Below are 19,985 nucleotides of genomic sequence, written 5' to 3'. Positions count from 1 at the left end.
GTTTCATTTATCTCCACTGATTTCCAATTAATCTTTTTGCCATTGTTCATGTTTTAATGGCATGTTTTGGCTTGAAGGTGTGAGATGACTCAGGAATTCCAATCTCACCAGCATCTCATTTGAAGAATAATCTTTATACAGATGCTCAAACCATTATTTTAGAAATGTCATTTTCCCCTTGCCAAGAATGGAATATTTAACGTTTTCAGTAAAAACAAGGAAAAGAACAGCTAATGCAAGATAAAACACAACTGCACCTGTTACAAATAGTGTTTTCAACATACCTGCTACTATGGTAGTCATGAAATTGGCATACAGAAAAAGCAATTGAGAAAGAACTCATTTTCATTTGGAAGGACATTTTCTAACCTGGGGTTATTCATTGCCATTTAAACTTCCATTCCTGGCTTGCAATCATTTGTGTCTGCTGTTTGCTGACCTTTTCATCGAAATGAAGGAGAGCCAAATTTGATTAATAACAATATTTTATTTATATAGTACTCAGCTTGCCAAAACCCCAAAGTGCTTTATAAAAAGGGAGGAGGGGTAGGGAGTCCTTAATCTTGGAAGTAGGTGGTAAAGTATTACAATCTTATTTTAGACATGGAGAAATATAAACACATATACAAAAACAGGAAAAAGATAACAGCACCAAGGAATCAAAGGAAAGAAAATCCAGATTTGCTGCAGACTATAGCCCATCTATTTATGATCAGGGTAACAATATGTTTACCCAATAACTTACTTCTACCTGAAAGAATTCATGAATTCACTAATGTGGATGTGCCCTCCATGAATACAGGATGTTTCTCTTTCAGACCTCGGTAAATGGTATTTGTGAATTTCTGTGGCCAAAAATACATTACAAAAATAAATTACAAATTTCTTGAGATAAACCTCTCTGAACTTATATCTAAGTCCATCATTAGGTCTTTCTAGCTTGGTAAGACTTAACTACTGAGACAGCCTTTCAAAAATCAGGGTTCATCATGATGAAACATCAGAGGATGATGTTCCTAGAAGTTACTAAACTAACAATGATGATCATGATGATGGTCATGATGATGGGAGTCACATTCTATTTCAAGGCATATACTCCAAGAAGGATAAAATATTATAGCAGAATTTTCTATAGTAACAAAGACTTGGAAACCAAGTAGATGCCCATCAGCTGGGGGCTGATGCTACATGAATGTTACATGTTACATGATTATAATATATCAACTTCTCTGTAAGAAACCATGAATATGAAGAATACAGAGAAATATAGGATGACCTATAAATGTTTCAAGATGATATAAGTAGATAAAAAATGGAAAGTAGGACAATAAAAATAGAAATAATATAGAGTATAATAATTAAACTTAGCCCTAAAGAAGAGTTATGAAAATGCACTTCCTTTCCCTCTTGACAGAGGTGGATGGTGATAGATATGCAACATGCATATGATAGTCTTGACTTATTTTTGTGAACTATTTCTTTCTTCTTTTCTATTTTCTCTTCTTTGTAACAAGAAAGGAATTTCTGGGAAGGGGACATTTATATTCTAGGAGATAGCAGTTATATAAAAAACAAAAGATGTTAACAATTTCAATATAATTTCTAGGACTTATAATATTAACTGCTAACATTTATTTAGAAATTTGATATTTACCAAGCACAATTTAAAAGAAATATGATCCTTCAATTATTAGTCTAAATATTCTTCCATCAAACAGTCATCGCTCTGTATAAAAATTTTTTTATCCAATCAGATGGAAACACAGGCTATAAACTATCTTTAAATTATTTGATTGGAATCAATGAAGAACCAGAGAAACATCAGTTAAACCTATGGCACCACAGTCTTGAGTTACAGCAGCTGCTTAGCCCTTGACTCAATTAGCTTTTTAAGTTACCATAAGATGGATGAAGCAGCAGCAGAGATACATGTAAACCAGTCAGTTTCATAGCCAGAGGGAGGTTAAAACATTAGCTCTAGAAAATGAAAAGAGAATTTGACTGGAAAATATAAATGAAAACCTGATGAGGTCCATGAAAGGATAGGGTACAGCAGCTTGGATAAGAGGATAGCAGCCATGTAAGCTGGCTTTGGGTTTTTGAAGTTATACTAATTTTCTGGTGGTTTCTGGAGCTTCTACTATCCCTGCTGAACACATTAAAGCATATCACTAATGGATTTATACAGATTTAATTGACTGTTTCAACCAACAGTTTCTATGGGTTGCCTGACCAAAGCTTTGGAATTAAGTCTGTAATACTTAACCAAAGGGAAGTCTACCATGGAGAACTGGGATAACATTTCATCTGCAGAGCTAATCCAGGAAAATAAGCAGAATAATAAACACATTTTCAAAGCAAATGAACCCAAAATTCACAGAACGAGCAAGTGAATGTTTTCAGAAAAAGATACTAAAGAAAAAAAAGGGGAGACAGGAAATCACATTCAGTTGTTGTTGTTGTTGTTGTTGTTGTTGTTGTTTAAATAACTAAGTAGAAAAAATGAAATAACTTCAAAATAAATCAAATTCTGTGAGCCACCCAGAGGAAAATATTCAGAGTATTTACATAGATAGTTTATAAAACTGTGCTTAAGAATTCACTGCAAATGGAAAAAAGAAGAAGAAAGAAAAGGATTATTCAAACTCCCTAAGGTTCTACTGCAATCTATTTAAAATGTCTTTGGGTACAAGGGACCGTGACTAGCAACAAAAGATTTCAATTCTCTTTAGGGGTATTGTAATTACATATAAAAATTTAAAGTAACAATGGTGTTTTGGAAATTGTGAGGGTGGTATATAAAAATATGTATCAACATGACAAGTATGGAAATTTGCCTAAAAGAATTGCAAATATTTAACCTATATCAGATTGTTTGCTGTCTTGGGGATGGGGGATGGAAGAGAGAGAAGAAGAAAAATTTGGAACACAAAGTTTTATAAAACTGATTGTTGAAAACTATATTTATATGTATTTGGAAAAATAAAATACTATTTAAAATATGCATGACATCTGAAGAATTTCTGTGTTCTCTGCTATAGACCAATCTAATAAATTTATGTACTTATTTTACAGTAACATTAACATAAGCCTCATCATCACTTTCTTAAATCCAGTGGATCTGAAAATAACTGGAATAATGGTATGCCTTTGTGGCCTCTGGGGGCCTCTTCTCTATTCCATATGCTCATTTATAAGGCTTTTTCATTAACAATCTATGTGATTGTAGTAAGGATACTCGCTACAACAATAATAATTCCAGAGACCCTGGTATAAAGTGAGAGCGCCTTGGTTTCCTGGCCTATTAAAAAGACAAGACAAACTCTGAAGTTTGCTTGTTAATTCTACATAGCTGTTATGGCTATGAATAGAAAAATGAAAATAAAAGTGTGTCTAACCTCAAAAGGCTTACACTCTCCTGGAGAGAAATAATGTATATAGATATACAAAATAAATTCAAAATAATTTCAAAAATGAAAGTGAGTGGAGACACTAATAACTGGGAAAGTCAGGGAAGGTCTCATATGGGAGAAAACAATTACAATCAGCCTTGAAAAGAGGTCGGGATCTTAAACTCTAATAGCCTATGATCCTTTTGAATCATAAAAGAAACTAGTAAGAATTTCCCTTGACACAGTGTGACAAGGCTGAGAATCCACAGGACTGCAAGAGCATTGGATCCACTGGCTTTTAAAATGATATAATCCCCGGTCAGGATCTTGACTCCATGATATGATTCCCATGAGACATCAGAGTAAGAAAACTAGCACTTAGCTTCCCCACCATCTGCTCCAGTTCCATGCCTAATAGCATGAGATTCTCTAAAGGAACAACACTGCTCACATTTAAGTTATGCAAACTCTGAATTGGAAGAGGAGGGGGAAAGCCTAATTTCAAAGCCAAGAAGCTTCAGAGGTAGCTGTTTTTCATACCACTTCATTTAGAATGTAATTTCTTTCCCATAATTCCCAAACCAAGTTTCTCATCCCAAGAGTTCTTAGGGGAACAAGTAGGTTTAAGTTGTCAGGGAAATGGCTATTCAGATACATACAAACACAGAATGATTCAATTTTTCATGTGTTCTAGGGAGGACAATTTTTCTTTCCTTTGATATTTAGCCCAAGAACAAAAGTTTTACTTAAACTCTGGTGCTAAATGGTTCTCCCTTTAGTTAATGGCATATGTGGAGCTATCAGCTCTCATGGTGCTCTGGGCTGCTCTAGAGAGATGACTGACCAAAATTTGGCAATAGCGAGGAGTTTAAAAAATTGTCTTTGGTATGAACCATCACCTGTACTGCCAGTTTAATTCGATGTGTTATTTAGTTTTGCTGAATCACAACTGTTCTTTCTTTTTTTCCTTCTTCTTCTTCATTACAAGATTCATGATTTCCTGGTAAGGTATATTCAAAAAATGAAAGTTATATAAAAATAATATGTATCAATAAAAGTATACTTTAAAAAGGCTAGTGAACATTTAAATCACCCAGCCCAAAGTAACTACAACCCTATTCTGGCATAAAAAGCAAAGAGGCAGAGGCAGAAAAACAGAATTTCCCTTCACAGACTTAAAAGAGCCTGACCTCTGACCAGCAAGTTGGAAGATTAGGACAGGAAGGTTTTCATCAACCGATCCTAAAGAACATTGGTAAAAAGCATCAGTGCAGATTAGTAGATAGCAAACCTAACATTGTTCAAAGTTGAAGAAAATCATGGAGTTCACGTTGGTTGTTGGACCAATCTCAGTATAAGGTTCACAATTCAGAACCCAGTACTAAGCTATAAATAAATCCATAGATACTTCATGAATTTCAGTTACAATGTACTATATAATGCCAGGATAGTATCCTGTTGTCCTTGCTACTTTTATCATGGTCTCCATTATTTTCTTTCCTCTTCTGAAGTAGAAAACAATGGTCAAGAGAACCACAGATAGAAAGCTGGGAAAAGAGGAAGGGAAGAGAGGAACATAATATTGCTGTGTACATGTCAAGCAAGCAAATTCAGTTGAGGATGATAAGTGTATATTAGGGTTTTTATCAGAGAACATAGGTTGAAATTGAAGCTCTTTTAGCTGTAATGAGAACTGATCAGGGAAAGCCCTGAGCAATGGGATAAGTTGAATAAGAGATTTGATTAAATTATAGAGCACAGCATTTTCTCAGGAAGGGACACCTTTAATAGCAGTAAAATGGCTCCCTAGCTCCTTGTCAGGAGGACACAGAAAAGCTTCTTTGGTTGGTTTCCCATTCTCTCCACCAAAAGGTAAGGCTCATGTCTATGTCTGTGAGAGGCACTCCCTTGTAACAAAAGTCAATGCCCTTTAAATCTAAGTTGGCTGGAAGATTCATCAGTTGGTTAGGTATTCCCTTGCTTAATTCCCATTACATCTCTGATTTCTGAAAAGCAGCATGGTATAGTGGTTACAGTGCCAGACTTTGAGTCAGGAAAACCTTAGTTTAAATCTTGCCTCAGATACTTACTAGCAATGTGACTCTGGGGAAATCATTTCTTTTCATCTCAATTTTCTTATTTGTAAAATGAAGGGACTGGACTTGATGCACTCAGAGGTCTTTTTCAACTCAAAATCTATCATCCCCAAATACCTATGTAACTATAAACAAGTCACTCCAGCTACACAGGCCTGTTTCCCCATCCATAAAATGAAAACAGTGGATTAGAAGATGGTTATGGTCTCTTCCAACTCTAAAACCACTAAGTCTTTCACCTCAGCTTTCATCAGAGCTTCCATAGTAGAAAAATGGGAGGAAATCTGAAATCCGTCCTGTCATCCCACACATTTAATAGTGTGTGAAACTCCAAACCCTGAAATATGCATCACTGGGCTCATATTGGAAAAAAATCTTGGAATTGGGAGCCCATATGAAAATGGAAAGTCTTGGCTTGTCTCCAGTAGTCTGAACAGTGTTCACAGACAATGAAGTTGAACAGTTAGTCTGACAAAGGCTTTCATAAACTCACGTGGGAAGTCCAAAAGCAACAGTCAGGAATTCACTAGGGAATGAAAATATGGCCTTTACCCCACGCCAAATGCACCCCAACAGGTCAAGTATTCAGGAACCAAAGGATATAAAAGACATCATTACTGGTAAAAATGTGTGATTTGCCCACTAGGACTTTGCATATGATAGATCAGGTATAAACATAAAATATTTGTTGAATAAATGAATGATAGGATTCTGACATTCCATAGATTTAGGACTGGAAGGGAATCCTAATTCTAGTATTACCTACTTTGGTGCAATTGAATGAGCCACTTATAAGATCACAGATTTAGAGCTGAAAGGAGGGCCTCTTTTTTAATCAACTCATTTTATCCTTAAAGTTCAATGTCTTTGAGGGATAAACTTGGAGCCACCAACCATGAAAATGAATGCCTTTTCTCTCAGTTTACTACTTGTGTTATTTTGTTCAAGTGACTTAATATCTTGAAACCTCGATTTACTTACCTGTGAAATGGGGGAAATGGGGGAGGGATGAACAAGAAGACTTCCCTCTAACATCCCTTCCAGCCCTGGATCTTGGTGATCTATCAGTGACTAACTCAAACTCACAAAGGTAGGAAAAATTAAAGCCTGGATTCCAACCCAGGACTCCTGACACCAAATCCAGAAAGGGCCATTGATCCCTCCTGTATAAATCTAGATGTCAAAGGACTCCATCAAGAACAGCAGCTGACAGGAACAAGAATTCATCAAATTCAGCATGACAGAACAATCAGATATGGATTCTGCAATATTCCTTTATTGCCGCCACAAAAATCAGAGAATTTGATTCCAAGGATAGATTCACCACGGCTCCCCAATTACTACTGGCAGAAGAATTATGACTGGTATGTGACTGCCTATACAATTCAAAAAGAAAAGAAAAGAAAAAGGAAAAGGAGAAAAAGGAAGGGGCAGCAATGGCTAAGACCAGACAAAGACCAAGCTGCCTGCTGGGTGAATGGCCTAACAAATCTATTGCATCAGGATTGCTCAAGAATACCGATCAGAGCAAAACAGGGAAACCCAAGGGCGATAATGGAATCAGTAACATCAAGCTTAAAACATTTTAAGCTGCCCTCTTCCCCTCCTTTTCTGCCTCCTGCCCTGCTCCTTCCAGAGATCCACAGAGCACCCTGAATTATGCAAGAGGAACAACTTGAGAACTGTTATAGAAAAAGAAACAGCCCAGTGTGAAGGTGGGGAGGGTCATGCAGGCTTCCCTTGCAGCTGGGACATGACTACATTCTCTTCATTATTCTTAGCCATGTGGAGTAAGAAAAGCATTTCTTTCTGCAGCTGGCATTCTGTGTAACTCAAGAATCAGAAATGAAACACTGGACTCTGTTCCCTCCAAAGATTAGAAAGGGGATGAGGGTTGTTGGGTTTTTGGGGGGTTTTTTGGGGGGGAGAAGGGAGAATTCCGTAGAAAGAATTGCTTAAAATTTGGATTTTATTTGGATTTCAAAATTTAAACTAAACAATGTTTAATTCCTTTTAATAGAAACAGTTGAATCAGCCTCAGGAGTTGATATTATTTACTTCTAGTGAGATCAGTGATATCTATCTTTTTATCTATAAATCTTTTGCTACTTAAAAGATTCAGATTATTTAGAGATTGATTGTACCTCAGTGCTTTTACCGACTTAAGAGGAATTATAAAGCTAAAAGGAACCTCTAGAGATGGTTCAAGATTCAGAATTAATGACCATAGATTTGGAACCAGAAACTTCAAGGCCAACTAATGCATCCTACTCCCTTATTTCATAAATGAGAAAACTGAAGCCCAGAGTATTGACTTGCTCAAGTCTAGTGATAAAAAGCAAAGGTTGGGAAGTAAATATAGGTCTACTGAATCCAAATTTAAAAAATAATAAATAATGAAAGAGACACTGGGAGGAAATGGAATCAAAAGGAAGATTTAGCTTTGGTAAGAAACAGCCTCCATTTCTCCTGAGACAGGAAGTTCTAAAAGAGGGAAATAAGACAGAAAAAGAGTGACTTGGGAGTCAGAAGATATGAGTTCAGATGCTACTACTGTGACTTTGTGTAAATAATTTAAGCTTTTCCCATCCAATGAGGAGAATACACCAGAGGGCTTTTAAGATTCCTCTCAACCTTAGAAGTGCTTGCTAAGAAGGAAGTCTCTGAAGACCTTGTAACAAACTGGACAGAAGAATCTGGAAAGCATATTCTCTTCAGAAATATGTCTAGGTATGGAAATTTCATCACTTCCCTTGATAGTTCTGTCCTGTGTTTTGATCCTTGTGATCACAGAGTTCTTTATGTCTAACAACAATAAATCATTTAAGTGCCTGGCATTGGTAATACCAAGATAAAAATCAAATAGTACCTGCCTTCAAGGAGCTGACATTCTTCTGTGGGCAATGGCAGGGGTGAGACGGGAGGGGGGGATGAAGATTGGGGGGAGAGAACAACATTATACAAATATAAAGTATTTGAGAAGCAAAGGGTAACATTGTGAATCTGAAATTTGTAACTGGAATTTCTCTCATTATATCTTAAATCGATTTCCATTTCTTTACACTGACATTGATAACAGATTGTTATCATTTCTATACAGCTCTAAATAACAAACTCTTGTCCTTCTCATCAAACCAAACACACACCCCTTCTTTTCATGTTTTTCCTAGAATGTAATTATTTTGTCCTGTGAGCTTCTGTCACTATTTCTACTACCCACATCTAGTTTGAAGCTTATTGTTAGGTTAAATGTATTTATTGAGAATCATTGTCAGTTTGTAATTGTGGCTTCTTGTCCTGAATAGATGTATAGGGTTAATGGAAGGAGGCTAGTAAAGAAAGCGAATTTAACTGTGTTCTTACATAGTAATGGGAAGTTGCTGGTTTTATGTGGGAGGCTACCCACATATTCAATTTAAAATATGATAGAGCAAAGTCTAATAAAAACCCTCCTGATACATATTATAGTTGAAAGATTCTTTGCTAGTCCTTAGCATGTTACTGTTTTTACTATTGCAAATATTAGTATGTTAATTATTACTGTTTCACATGTTACCGTTAACAAAATTATGAAGCATTCCCTTTGGGTTTCATTCTTTTGCATCCTCAACATCACTGGTCATAGAACAATATCATAAGAGCACCCAGTTTGCTGGTGAAATGAATTGGGAATCCAGTCTATAACTCTTCAAGTGGAGAAAAGGGGAAGAAATACTTCACAGAGGAAGAAATTCATATCCTTAAATACATCATTTTTCTTCCTCTATTATTTTTACCCCTGATATCAGTTCCTAAAAATGAAGTGTAGTGTACAGCACAATATGTTTCTCCATTAAAATCATCATTACTATAAGGAGTAACTCAAAAAAAAATTTATCCAAGCCTTTACTATTTTTTGCTTGTTTATAAAACTTTTTGAAATTACATTGATTTTTCCCTTTTAGTTTTAACTTCCACATTAATGTTAGTTAACAAAAACTGCAAAAATAATTCAAAGCAATTCTCTTCTTCTCAAAAATAAAACATAAAGACCATGGATATAAAAATCAGAATCGAGATATTAAAAAATTGGAGTTTAGATCAAAAATGAGAAAATAAGTTCTCATAAATCAGAACAACAAAACAGTAGGGGAGACTTCTGAAACTGCTTTTTTTTTTTTAAATAGCTAAGGGACTTACTTAAGCCTTAGGAACATACTGGGTTCAGAAGGGGAACCAAAAAAAGGAAATGATATTACTGTAGACTGTTTCTTTTTAAATTTTGATTTATTTTATTTGAAAAAACAGAATAAGAAAAACAGAAAAGGAATACAAAACAAAATAAAAGAGAATATTGTCATGTGCCCAATAAAACATCAAGGAGGATTCAAAATATATAACAACAAATTATCAGATAAAGAAAAAAAATATATATATATTAGTAGAAGAAATTATATTCGGGGATGGCAACTCACTTTCTAAAGAGGATTCAAGTATTTCTCTGGGGCAGTGACCACATGTTATTTGACTCTTGCAATTGCAAATCTATGGGATGAAAGTCTTGTAATGGATTGTTAAGTAGCTCACGGGGAGGGGATAGAAGGTAAGGTATCACCTCACCAAGAAAAAAAGAGAAAGGCCTAGATATGACTAAGCTTATAAACCAATAGACAAAATCCAATGTTTATTTTTATGTTGGTGATTTTTAACATCAAGAATTATGTAACAAGCATCTTAAGATTGAATCCAGTTGGGGCACATCATTAGTTTTCTCTTATTTGTATTGTTATTTCATACCCCCAGTTTTACTTGATCACATATACTAGCAGCATACCAGCTATTTCTTACTGGTCACATACCTTGCATCCACTATGAGTTCGAGTTTTCATCAGCGGGGTCGTGGTACACAACTCAATGGCTTCTGGCTCATGGAAGATGACTGTGGGAAGAGGTTCTTTCCTCAGCGTAAGGACATTCAATTTAGTCTTCAACATGGTCTGAAAATGCTGAAAAGCATGAAAATAAACCCAGTAGTGGTTAATTCTTTAGATTCCACAAATGCCAGTCAAACCTAGTAGTTAAAATTTCCATACTACTAGCTCTGTTCTAATTTGTTGACCAAAGAACTTTTTGGCCAAATGTAGATGAAACAGCAATCCATGTGCTACTTAAAATAAAATAGTCTCATGGGTACTGTGAGCCCTAAAACTTCAACTCAATTACCACACATGGTGACACTGGTAGGATGCTGTCCCTGTTAATCAGCTAATACAAAAATATTTCTCACGAAATCCTGGAGACCAGACAGAGATAATGTGTCCAATTAGAGCAAATAATAGGGAGATCAGAATAGAGGAAAAAAGCAGAATTGTTTTTGGCTATTGGTGTTCTTTGGCTTTATGAATGAGGACAGGTGAAAACTATGTAATTCTTGAAAGAATCTAGAGAGGTAGCCTGAAAGATCATTGAATAGAAATGTGGATCTGAGCTCTTGTCCCAACTCCATTCATTTATGGCATAAGGTAAGGCATATCATCTCTCTTAGAACTTATAACCTCATTTATAAAATGAGAACTGGAAAAGATATCACACTGAAGCTGTGATTTCATTGTTATGGGGAACTGTCAGAAGAGAAAACTCCCTCTAACAATGCAGCTCAGAATCTTCTCTAAAATTCTCTAAAATTTTGGAAAGTTGCCTAAGATGCTGAGATGTGAAAAAATGTGTCCAGGGTCATGAGTTAGAGGCAAGATCTGAATTCACATGTTTCTGACTCTAATGAATTTATTCCTCATGGTGCGCTCTCTCTCTCTCTCTCTCTCTCTCTCTCTCTCTCTCTCTCTCTCTCTCTTCTCTCTCTCTCTCTTTCTCTCTCTCTCTTTCTCTCTCTGTCTCTCTCTCTCTCTGTCTCTCTCTGTGTCTCTCTCTCTTTGTCTCTCTCTCTCTCCTCTCTCTCTCTCTCTCTCTCTCTCTCTCTCTCTCTCTCTCTCTGTCTCTCTCTGTGTCATTCTCTCTCTCTCTGTCTCTCCGTCTCTCTCTCTCTCTCTCTGTCTCTATCTCTCTGTCTCTCTGTCTCTCTCTCTTTCTCTCTCTCTGTTGCACTGTCTCTCTCTGTATATATATATATATATAGTTATATGTATACATATAACTATATATATATATAAAACTATATCATGCTATATACATATGTGTAACTGTATCAACTATATCATGATATATAGATATAGATATAAACTATATCAACTATATCATGCTTCCCAATCATGATGGAAGTTTATTAAACTGTCAAGGTCATGTTTCATTTGTGAATGAGAATATGATGACTTCCAACATAGGTAATCCAAACTGATGCTGTTTACAATCTTGTGCATTTCAGTGTTTGAAAAGCCAGGAGGTGGCTACCCACCAGAGTTGGCCAAATAAGCTGGTATTTCTGGAATCCATTGCTGTCTGCAATCCTGTGGAAGGCAGATGGTGAGGGAAGGATACAGACCAATGGTTGTTCACTCAGACATATTCAGACATGTACATAAGTACTTTTGCCTAAAAGACCCTCCCCAAAAGTGAAGTCTGTGAGCTCTTTTCTGAAAGACAAAATTATTGTCAGAACCACTAAGTAGCATGTTTAGAATGAGAGAAAGCCAACTCTCAGTCCTCAGTTAACAAGTTATTGATATCCATTGTTTAAAGGTATATGGTGGAAGGATAGGGAAGAAAAATGGGGTTACAGGTCACTGTGTTGTTTGGAACATTGAGTAGGTGATCAGTGTTAGAAAACATTGCTACCTCTCTCCCGAACAAAAAAGAAGAAATAAAGGAAAAAAGCATCCATTAAGCACCTACTGTGTACTAGGTACTATTCTAATCACTTTACAAAAAAATCTTATTTGATTCTCAAACAACCCTAAAATTTAGGGTGTTTTTTTAAGTTACTTGAGGTCTTAAGTTAACAAACTATGTTTGTAAAGTTGAATTTAAACTTCAGTCTTCTTGATCCAGGGTTCTATTCACTTTACAATCTAGCTGCCTATATATACATATTCGTGTATGTGTGTTAATGCATTCCCATATGTGTGTGTGTGTGTGTATGGAAATGCATATATGTTGACATATATATATATCATTTTGGAAATTTTAATTTAATTTTAATTATGTATTTGATTCTTTGGGGAGGGAAATTTCAACTCAAGACTATCTTCAAATCAACTCAATATACATTTATTCAATATCTACTGTTTTATTGTTTGAAAACAGTACCAATACTGTTTTAAGTACTTGGGATGAGAAAAGCGGCAAAAGACTACCCTCAAAAATCTAATGTAAGAGACAACAGGAAAACAGATATATATACAAAGCAAGCTACATATAAGATAAATAGGGAATAATTTATAGAGAGAAGGCAATGGAATTAAGAAGGGTTAAGGAAAGTTTCCTATAGAAGATAGGAAAACTTTTTGAGAAATGAAAATAATCTCTGGAAGCATTAAGCCTTTTGGATATTTATATCAGTGTGAATTATTTTATTCAGAGGTTCTATTCCTAGCATCCAATTGATCAGGTGCAGCATTTCTGAAGCCAGGGGAGTTCTAATTGGTGGGGAGGCACATTTAGTATTTAGATTTAAAAGAGCTATCTACCAAGTGTGTGGTCTCTAGAAGAAGATGATGGATAGGTATGAGGGAATAAGGGAGTATCCTGAGAGGTGGCTCCCAGCAGCTAAAGGGCAATATGAGGTATGAAGATGGAGGGGACATGTCTCAGAGGAAACAAGAGGCAATAAGATGCCAACTTGTCTTCTCTTGCACTTTGACTCATGGATACATGTGACTGAAAACTATGTCAGGATAGCGTTTGTTAGGTGAGTTAGGTGAGATAGGTGGCTGCTACTCCAGGCACTAGAAGCTGACCAGTAGGAGATGAGGATGACAGTTAACAAAAACACAAGTTTCCAAATAATACTGACATCTAGGGTTATTTTTAGCTCTTTGATTTATTCCCAAGTGACAATTAATTAAGTAGGCTGGATGGACCCATCAAGAAGCATTAAATTTGTAAGGCAACAGATTGGGGGTTTGAGTTCAAGTGCTATCAACTTGCTTTGTATCATCAAGTATGACATTTCACTTCTATATTACTCAATTCCCCACCCCTCCATGTAAAATGGAACAAAATTATTCCTATACTCTCAACACAAATACCCCCTCCAGAGAACTGTGTGGGATACAAATACATCATTAGAATAATTTCATTTTTCCTTTCTGTTTCATATTGATTTTGTTAATTGTGGATGCATGAAACAAGGGGATGGGGGGAAAGTCCCGATCTTGTGCCAGATAATAGCTTCTATCCAAAAGTGAGTCTACAAGTGGTACTTCTGTAGATTGTCCATTAAGATTTTCTGTATCTAGGAGAGGATCCTACACTCTTTTGTCTGTAAAGATTGATATTTAATGTGTTACAAGGGAGAATATTTGCTTTTTGTGAAGGCATGAATAGTGGTGGTGGTGATTATGCAATATAATGAACTGATATTGACAGTGATGTCAAACAAATAAAAGCCAGAAGAAGTAAGGAAGCTGAAAAGGAGGCACAGACAAAAAAATGGTACAGAAGTGTTAAATGCAATGCATGCTTAAAATAAAGATCAGTCAGTCAATAAGCTTTTATTAAGTGCCTACAATATGTAAAGGAGGCAGCTAGGTGGCTCAGTAGATATAGCACTATGTTTGAAGTCAGGAGCACAAGAGTTCAAATCTGGTTTCAGAACGAGCTGTGAGAGACCCTGAGCAAATCACTTAATCCCGTTTGCCTCAATTTCCTCATCTGTAAAAAGAGCTGGAGGAGATAATAACCACATTAGTATCTCTACTCAGAAAATCTCAAATGGAGTCAGGGAGAGTAGAGCATGACTGAATAACTGAACAACAGGATATTGGGCACTGTGCTAAGTGTTAGGGATACAAAGAAAAGCAAAGACAGTCCCACTTTCAAGAAATGCAAATTAAGACAACTCTGACATACCACTACACACCTCTCAGATTGGCTAGAATGACAGGAAAAGATAATGCTGAATGTTGGAGGGGATGGGGGAAAACTAGGACACTGAAACATTGTTGGGGAATTGTGAACACATCCAGCCATTCTGGAGAGCGATTTGTAACTATGCTCAAAAAGTTATCAAACTGTGCAGACCCTTTGATCCAGCAGTGCTACTACTGGGCTTATATCCCAAAGAAATACTAAAGAAGGATAAGGGACCTGTATGTGCATGAAGGTTGGTGACAGCCCTTTTGGTAGTGGCCAGAAACTGGAAATTGAAAGGATGTCCATCAGTTGGAGAATGGCTGAATAAGTTGTGATACATGAATGTTATGGAATATTATTGTTCTGTAAGAAATGACCAGCAGGATGATTTCAGAAAGGCCTGGAGAGACTTACATGAACTGATGCTGAGTGAAATGAGCAGGACCAGGAGATCATTATACTATACTATAACAGCAACAATACTATAGTGATGATCAATTCTGATGGACATGACTCTCTTCAACAATGACATGAACCAAATCAGATCCATCTTCAATAATGAAGAGAACTAGCTATACCCAGTGAAAGAACTCTGGGAAATGAGTGTGAACCACAACAAAGCATTTCCAATCCCTCTGTTTTTGTCCGCCTGCATTTTCTCAGATTAATTTTACCTTATTTCTAAGTCTGATTTTTCTTGTGCAGCAAAATAACTATGGATATGTATACATATATTGTATTTAATATATACTTTAACATATTTAACATGTATTAGTCGATCTGCCATCTGGGGGAGAAAGTGGGAGGAAGGAGGGGAAAAGTTGGAGCAGAAGGTTTTTCAAGGGTCAATGTTAAAAAATTACCCATGTACATATCTTGTAAATAAAAAGTTATAATAAATGAATAAATTTGCTATCTACTGCACTATGTTGTTCTGAAGAAAGTACATTTGCTAACCTTAATTAATTATAGACTTCTGAAACGGCAACCAAATAGTCTAGATTCTGAATTTCTCAGGAAGTCTAATTGATATCCATGACACCACTCCAGCTAAGCCCAGAGTACTTTTTGTGATTTCTCACTTCATACATATAGTATAAAAATAAACAAAAAACACATCACAGATAGATAAATAGATGAATGAATGAATAGAAGAATGAGTAGACAGATAGGTCAATAAAGTTTAAAGCAAAAAATAAAAATAAGTAAATCATGATAGGTCTGTAAATATAAGTGATATCAGCATCAACTTGGCCTTAGGGGAAATTTGAAAAATGGAGACTGTATTTGGAATCGGAATTAATGCTGCCAGATGAAAGATGCACCAAAAACCCTAAAGAAAATGCTTTATTCCATTTTTCAGCAGGAAGAAGAAAGCATCAGGGAAAACAGAGGCTCTGCCCCCATTGACATCAGACAAAGCCCTGCTTTCTGCATTGGTAGCTTATTTGATATCCCAAAATAGAGCCTCCAAATCAGTCCCCATTGATGCTTACAGCATAATCCCTTGCCCCATACAAATGTACAGTGGGCTCTGCTTGTTTTCTTTCAAACTTTTCTCTCTACCAGTTTAGGCAAGGGGGATTTACATATTTTACCAAAGCAAACTAAGAATACATTGACCATTGTATGTATTCTGCAGTAAGACTTAGAAGTGATTTCTCTCAACCCCTTCCTTCCCCAAAAAAAGTACTGGACACAGAACAGAAAACAGGTTTGGTCTTGACTCCAGTCTTGTCTGACTATGAATATCTCTTAACCTATTTAACCTCAGTTTGCTCGTCTATAAAATGGGAATATCACATCATTTTAGAAGTGGAAGAGACCTCAATCTTCACCCAAACCAAGCTCCCTTCTTCTTTATTTCTTCTCTTTTAATTGGACTTATAGGGAACTTCAGTGTGTAATCTCTAGAACCAATAAAGTTCAGCAAATGTTCAATAACTTAGAGCCTTTAAGAGTTAGCGGGGATACTAAGATTGGACTCTCACATAATGATGTCATTTTGGTCCTCTTCCAGTACAAAGTTCAACAACCAAATGACTTTTCTAGTGACTTCACATCATTATTAAGTATCTCACCCTATACCACTGATTCCCTCTCCATTATGCAATAGCTGCCTTTGTAATTAACCTACATCAGAACAAAATTGCCATTGTAACATATCCAAAAAGAGATCAATCAATCAGAAAGCTAAATAAAGATTATTAAGTGTCTATTCTGGCCAATAAGTTATGTTAGACACAAAAAACAAAAATGTAAGAGTCCCTAGTCCCATAAATTTTATACTTCTTAGTAGGGAGGAAAAAATAACATGTATACATGTATTTTGTTGTTAAGTCATGTCCAATTCTTCATGACCCCATTTTGGAGTTTTTTCACATATGTATTTTATTTTATTTTGACATGTATATTAATGTTTTAAATACACATTTCTTTATGAATCGTTAAGAGTAAAAAATCAGAACAAAAGGGAAAAATTATGACAGAAGAAAAAAAAAAAGGAAAAAAGTGAACATAGCACGTGTCAATTTACATTCAATCGCTATAGTTCTATTTCTGGATGCAGTTGGCATTTTCTATCCAAAGTTTATTGGGATTGCCTTGGATCATTGAACCACTGAGAAGAACCAAGTCTTTCATAGTTGATCATCCCAATCTTGCTATTAATATGTACAATGTATTAATTTTACTCAGCATTGGTTTGTGTAAATCTTTCCAGGCCTTTCTAAAATCAGCTCATTCATCATTTTTATAGAAGAATAATATTCTATTATTTTCACATACTATAACTTATTGAGCCATTCTCCAATTGATGGTCATTTACTCATTATTTTTGGAGTTTTCTTGGCAAAAATACTATTTGCCATTTTCTTCTCTAGCCTATTTTACAGATGAGGAAACTGAAGCAGAATTAAGTGATTTGTCCAAGGTGACACAGCTAGAAAACAGCTGAGTTCAAATTAGAACTCATAAAGATAAATCTTCCTATTTACAAGGTTAGTGCTCTACCCACTGCATAACTTAATTTATACATCTATGAAAAATAAAAAGAAGTTAATTTCAAAGGCTAGAGAGTAGATAAGAGGCATCTAGGAAAGGGCTCACAGTAGAGGAGATATCTGAGCTAAGTTAAGAAGATGCTTAAGAGTCTAAAAAGTAGAAATGAGGAAGAGAGTGCATTCCAGGCATGGGGACTAGCCTGAGCAAAGACCTTTGGGAGATGAAATGTTTTGTATGAGGAAAAGTCAGAAGATCATTTGAGCCTGGACTGTAGAATGCATGAAGGGAAGAATATATAATAATGCTGGGAAAGTGAGTCAGAGCAGGATTGTAATGGACTGTTAAGTGCCAACAAAAACTGTAATGCATCCTGTAGGTATTAGGGAACCACTGGAATTTTCTGAGTAGAGGCGGGATATGAGCAGACTTTGTTTTAGGAATACCACTTCAATTGCTGTGTGGAAAATTGATTAGAGAAGGACAAGGCTTGAGTCAATGAACACAACTAGGAATCTGTTGCAATAGTCCAGGTCAGAAGTAGATCTGTGGTGGGGTGGCAACAGTATGAGGAGAAGGAAGAACAAATGTGAGTGATGGTATCACGATAGAATGGACACGACTTGGCAAAAGAATGGCTCCTTCTATAAAGGTCAGTGAGGAATAGAAAACTACCAGTGATAGGGATCCTACTCATTCTTTTCCATAAGAATGGTGTGAGACTATTAAAATCCCACACTTTATATCCCCAGCATTCCCTAGATCTCCGGTTTAATGGCCATATCAAAAGAAATGAGGTTAGTTTGGTATCATCTGATCTTGCAAAAAGCCATATTGATTCTCTGAGATTATTGATTCTCATTCCTTCCTTTTCTAGATTTAGGATCATGATGGTACATTGATAAGAATATAAAATTTGGAGTCAAACGATATGAATTAAAATCCCATCCCTGATACTTATTACATGGGTGACTTTGAGCAAGTAAATTATCCTCTCTGGGACTCAGTTCTCTCCTCTATACAATGAGAAACTTGAATCATCTGATCACAAGGTCTCTTCCAACCCTTCAACTCTACAAATGCCACCTTTACTCCTATATGACTCTTGAGGAAGTGACTTAATGTTTTTGGGCCACAGCCTCCACATCTCTAAAGTGAGGATCAGATTATCCATTCTAGCTCCTCTAGTTCTGAATTTATGATCCTATTAAGAAAGTTGAATTATTACATAAATTCAAAATAACAATGTGACCTTTAATGTCCCTATCCAATAGTTAGCTGAAAGCTAAGATGGTTATGGTGATAGGTTTTAACTTGCAAATCACTAATCTCTGAAACACTTCAACCTTTCTAGATGCCAACAATGAAGAACTGTTCGTGATGAATGGGTACTCCATTTTTCTATGCAATCTATGATAATCTGGCATTCCAATATGACAGACTCACATGTGGCTGACCCTTCATTTATCCCCTTATTACAAATGGTCACATTTTCCTCAATCTTTACAAAGGGAACAATTTAACTTCAGAGAGCTTCCTTTCTGATGCTCAGTTTACTGAAAGAGAGTTTATGGAAAGCTCTATTTTTAAAAAGAAATGACTATTATTAAACTAACTGAGAAATCATTTTTTGCACACACCCTTCTTTATTGCTCCAACTCTGATTATGGAATTTCTGTTTTTGAACTTCACAGGTTCTTGTAGCAGATTCTGGAGGAGAGGCACAGAAATAATGTGCCCAGAATTGGTGCAGAAAGCCCTAAGTACTTGTAAAAATGCCTCACTGTGAAAAGATTTCCATCAGTTGCTGTGCTTTGATCACATCTGAACAGTTATTGGAAATACCAGGCTCACATTGTTCATAGAGGCAAAAAAAATTAGAGAGGGATTTTTTTTTATGTCAGTAAAATCTCAGGGTTAAATCACAATCATGTTGGTGCCACAGAAAGCTTTGAATGTAGATTGCTATTGACATCCTATATAACTTTGGGGAAAATTACTGAATCTCTTGTCTTCATTTTTCTCATCTGTAAAATGATGCAATTGAACTAGTTGACCCTAGCAGGGGTCCTCAAACTTTTTAAATAGGGGGCCAGTTCACTGTCCCTCAGACTGTTGGAGGGCTGGACTATAGTAAAAATAAAAACTTTGTTTTGTGGGCCTTTAAATAAAGAAACTTCATAGCTCTGGGTGAGGGGGATAATCATCCTCAGGGGTCGCATCTGGCTCGTGGGCCATAGTTTGAGGACCCCTGCTAAGGTTTTATTCAGCTCTAAATCTATGATCCTATAGTCATACCATCAAGTTATGAGAAAATATATCCATACATCAAAGATTTGTAATTCCATGACTATGGAAATTCTCTGTAGCTACGTTGGTCATCATTGATCAATTGCTTATAACCTTAGAGTTGGCTGAGGGTCAGAAATGTTTAGTCACTGGTGCATGGTCAACACTGCTATTATGTAGTTGAGGCTAAATTTTAATCTAA

At 36.0% G+C, this 19,985-nt stretch overlaps 1 protein-coding gene across 1 annotated transcript in view; it reads right to left on the bottom strand.

The window, feature by feature from the left end:
* PID1 (phosphotyrosine interaction domain containing 1) overlaps positions 1-19,985 on the bottom strand; it is a 278,206-nt gene that overhangs the window by 148,874 nt on the left and 109,347 nt on the right. Inside the window, exon 2 of the mRNA XM_012546515.3 lies at positions 10,327-10,473. Within this exon, the coding sequence (XP_012401969.1) occupies positions 10,327-10,473 (147 nt within the window). The remainder of the gene's footprint in view (positions 1-10,326; positions 10,474-19,985) is intronic.

This window comes from Sarcophilus harrisii, chromosome 3 (genome assembly GCF_902635505.1).
Source record: "Sarcophilus harrisii chromosome 3, mSarHar1.11, whole genome shotgun sequence".
NCBI lineage: Eukaryota > Metazoa > Chordata > Mammalia > Dasyuromorphia > Dasyuridae > Sarcophilus > Sarcophilus harrisii.
The sequence above is the reverse complement of the archived record's forward strand: the minus strand, read 5'-3'. Positions and strand labels throughout refer to the sequence as shown.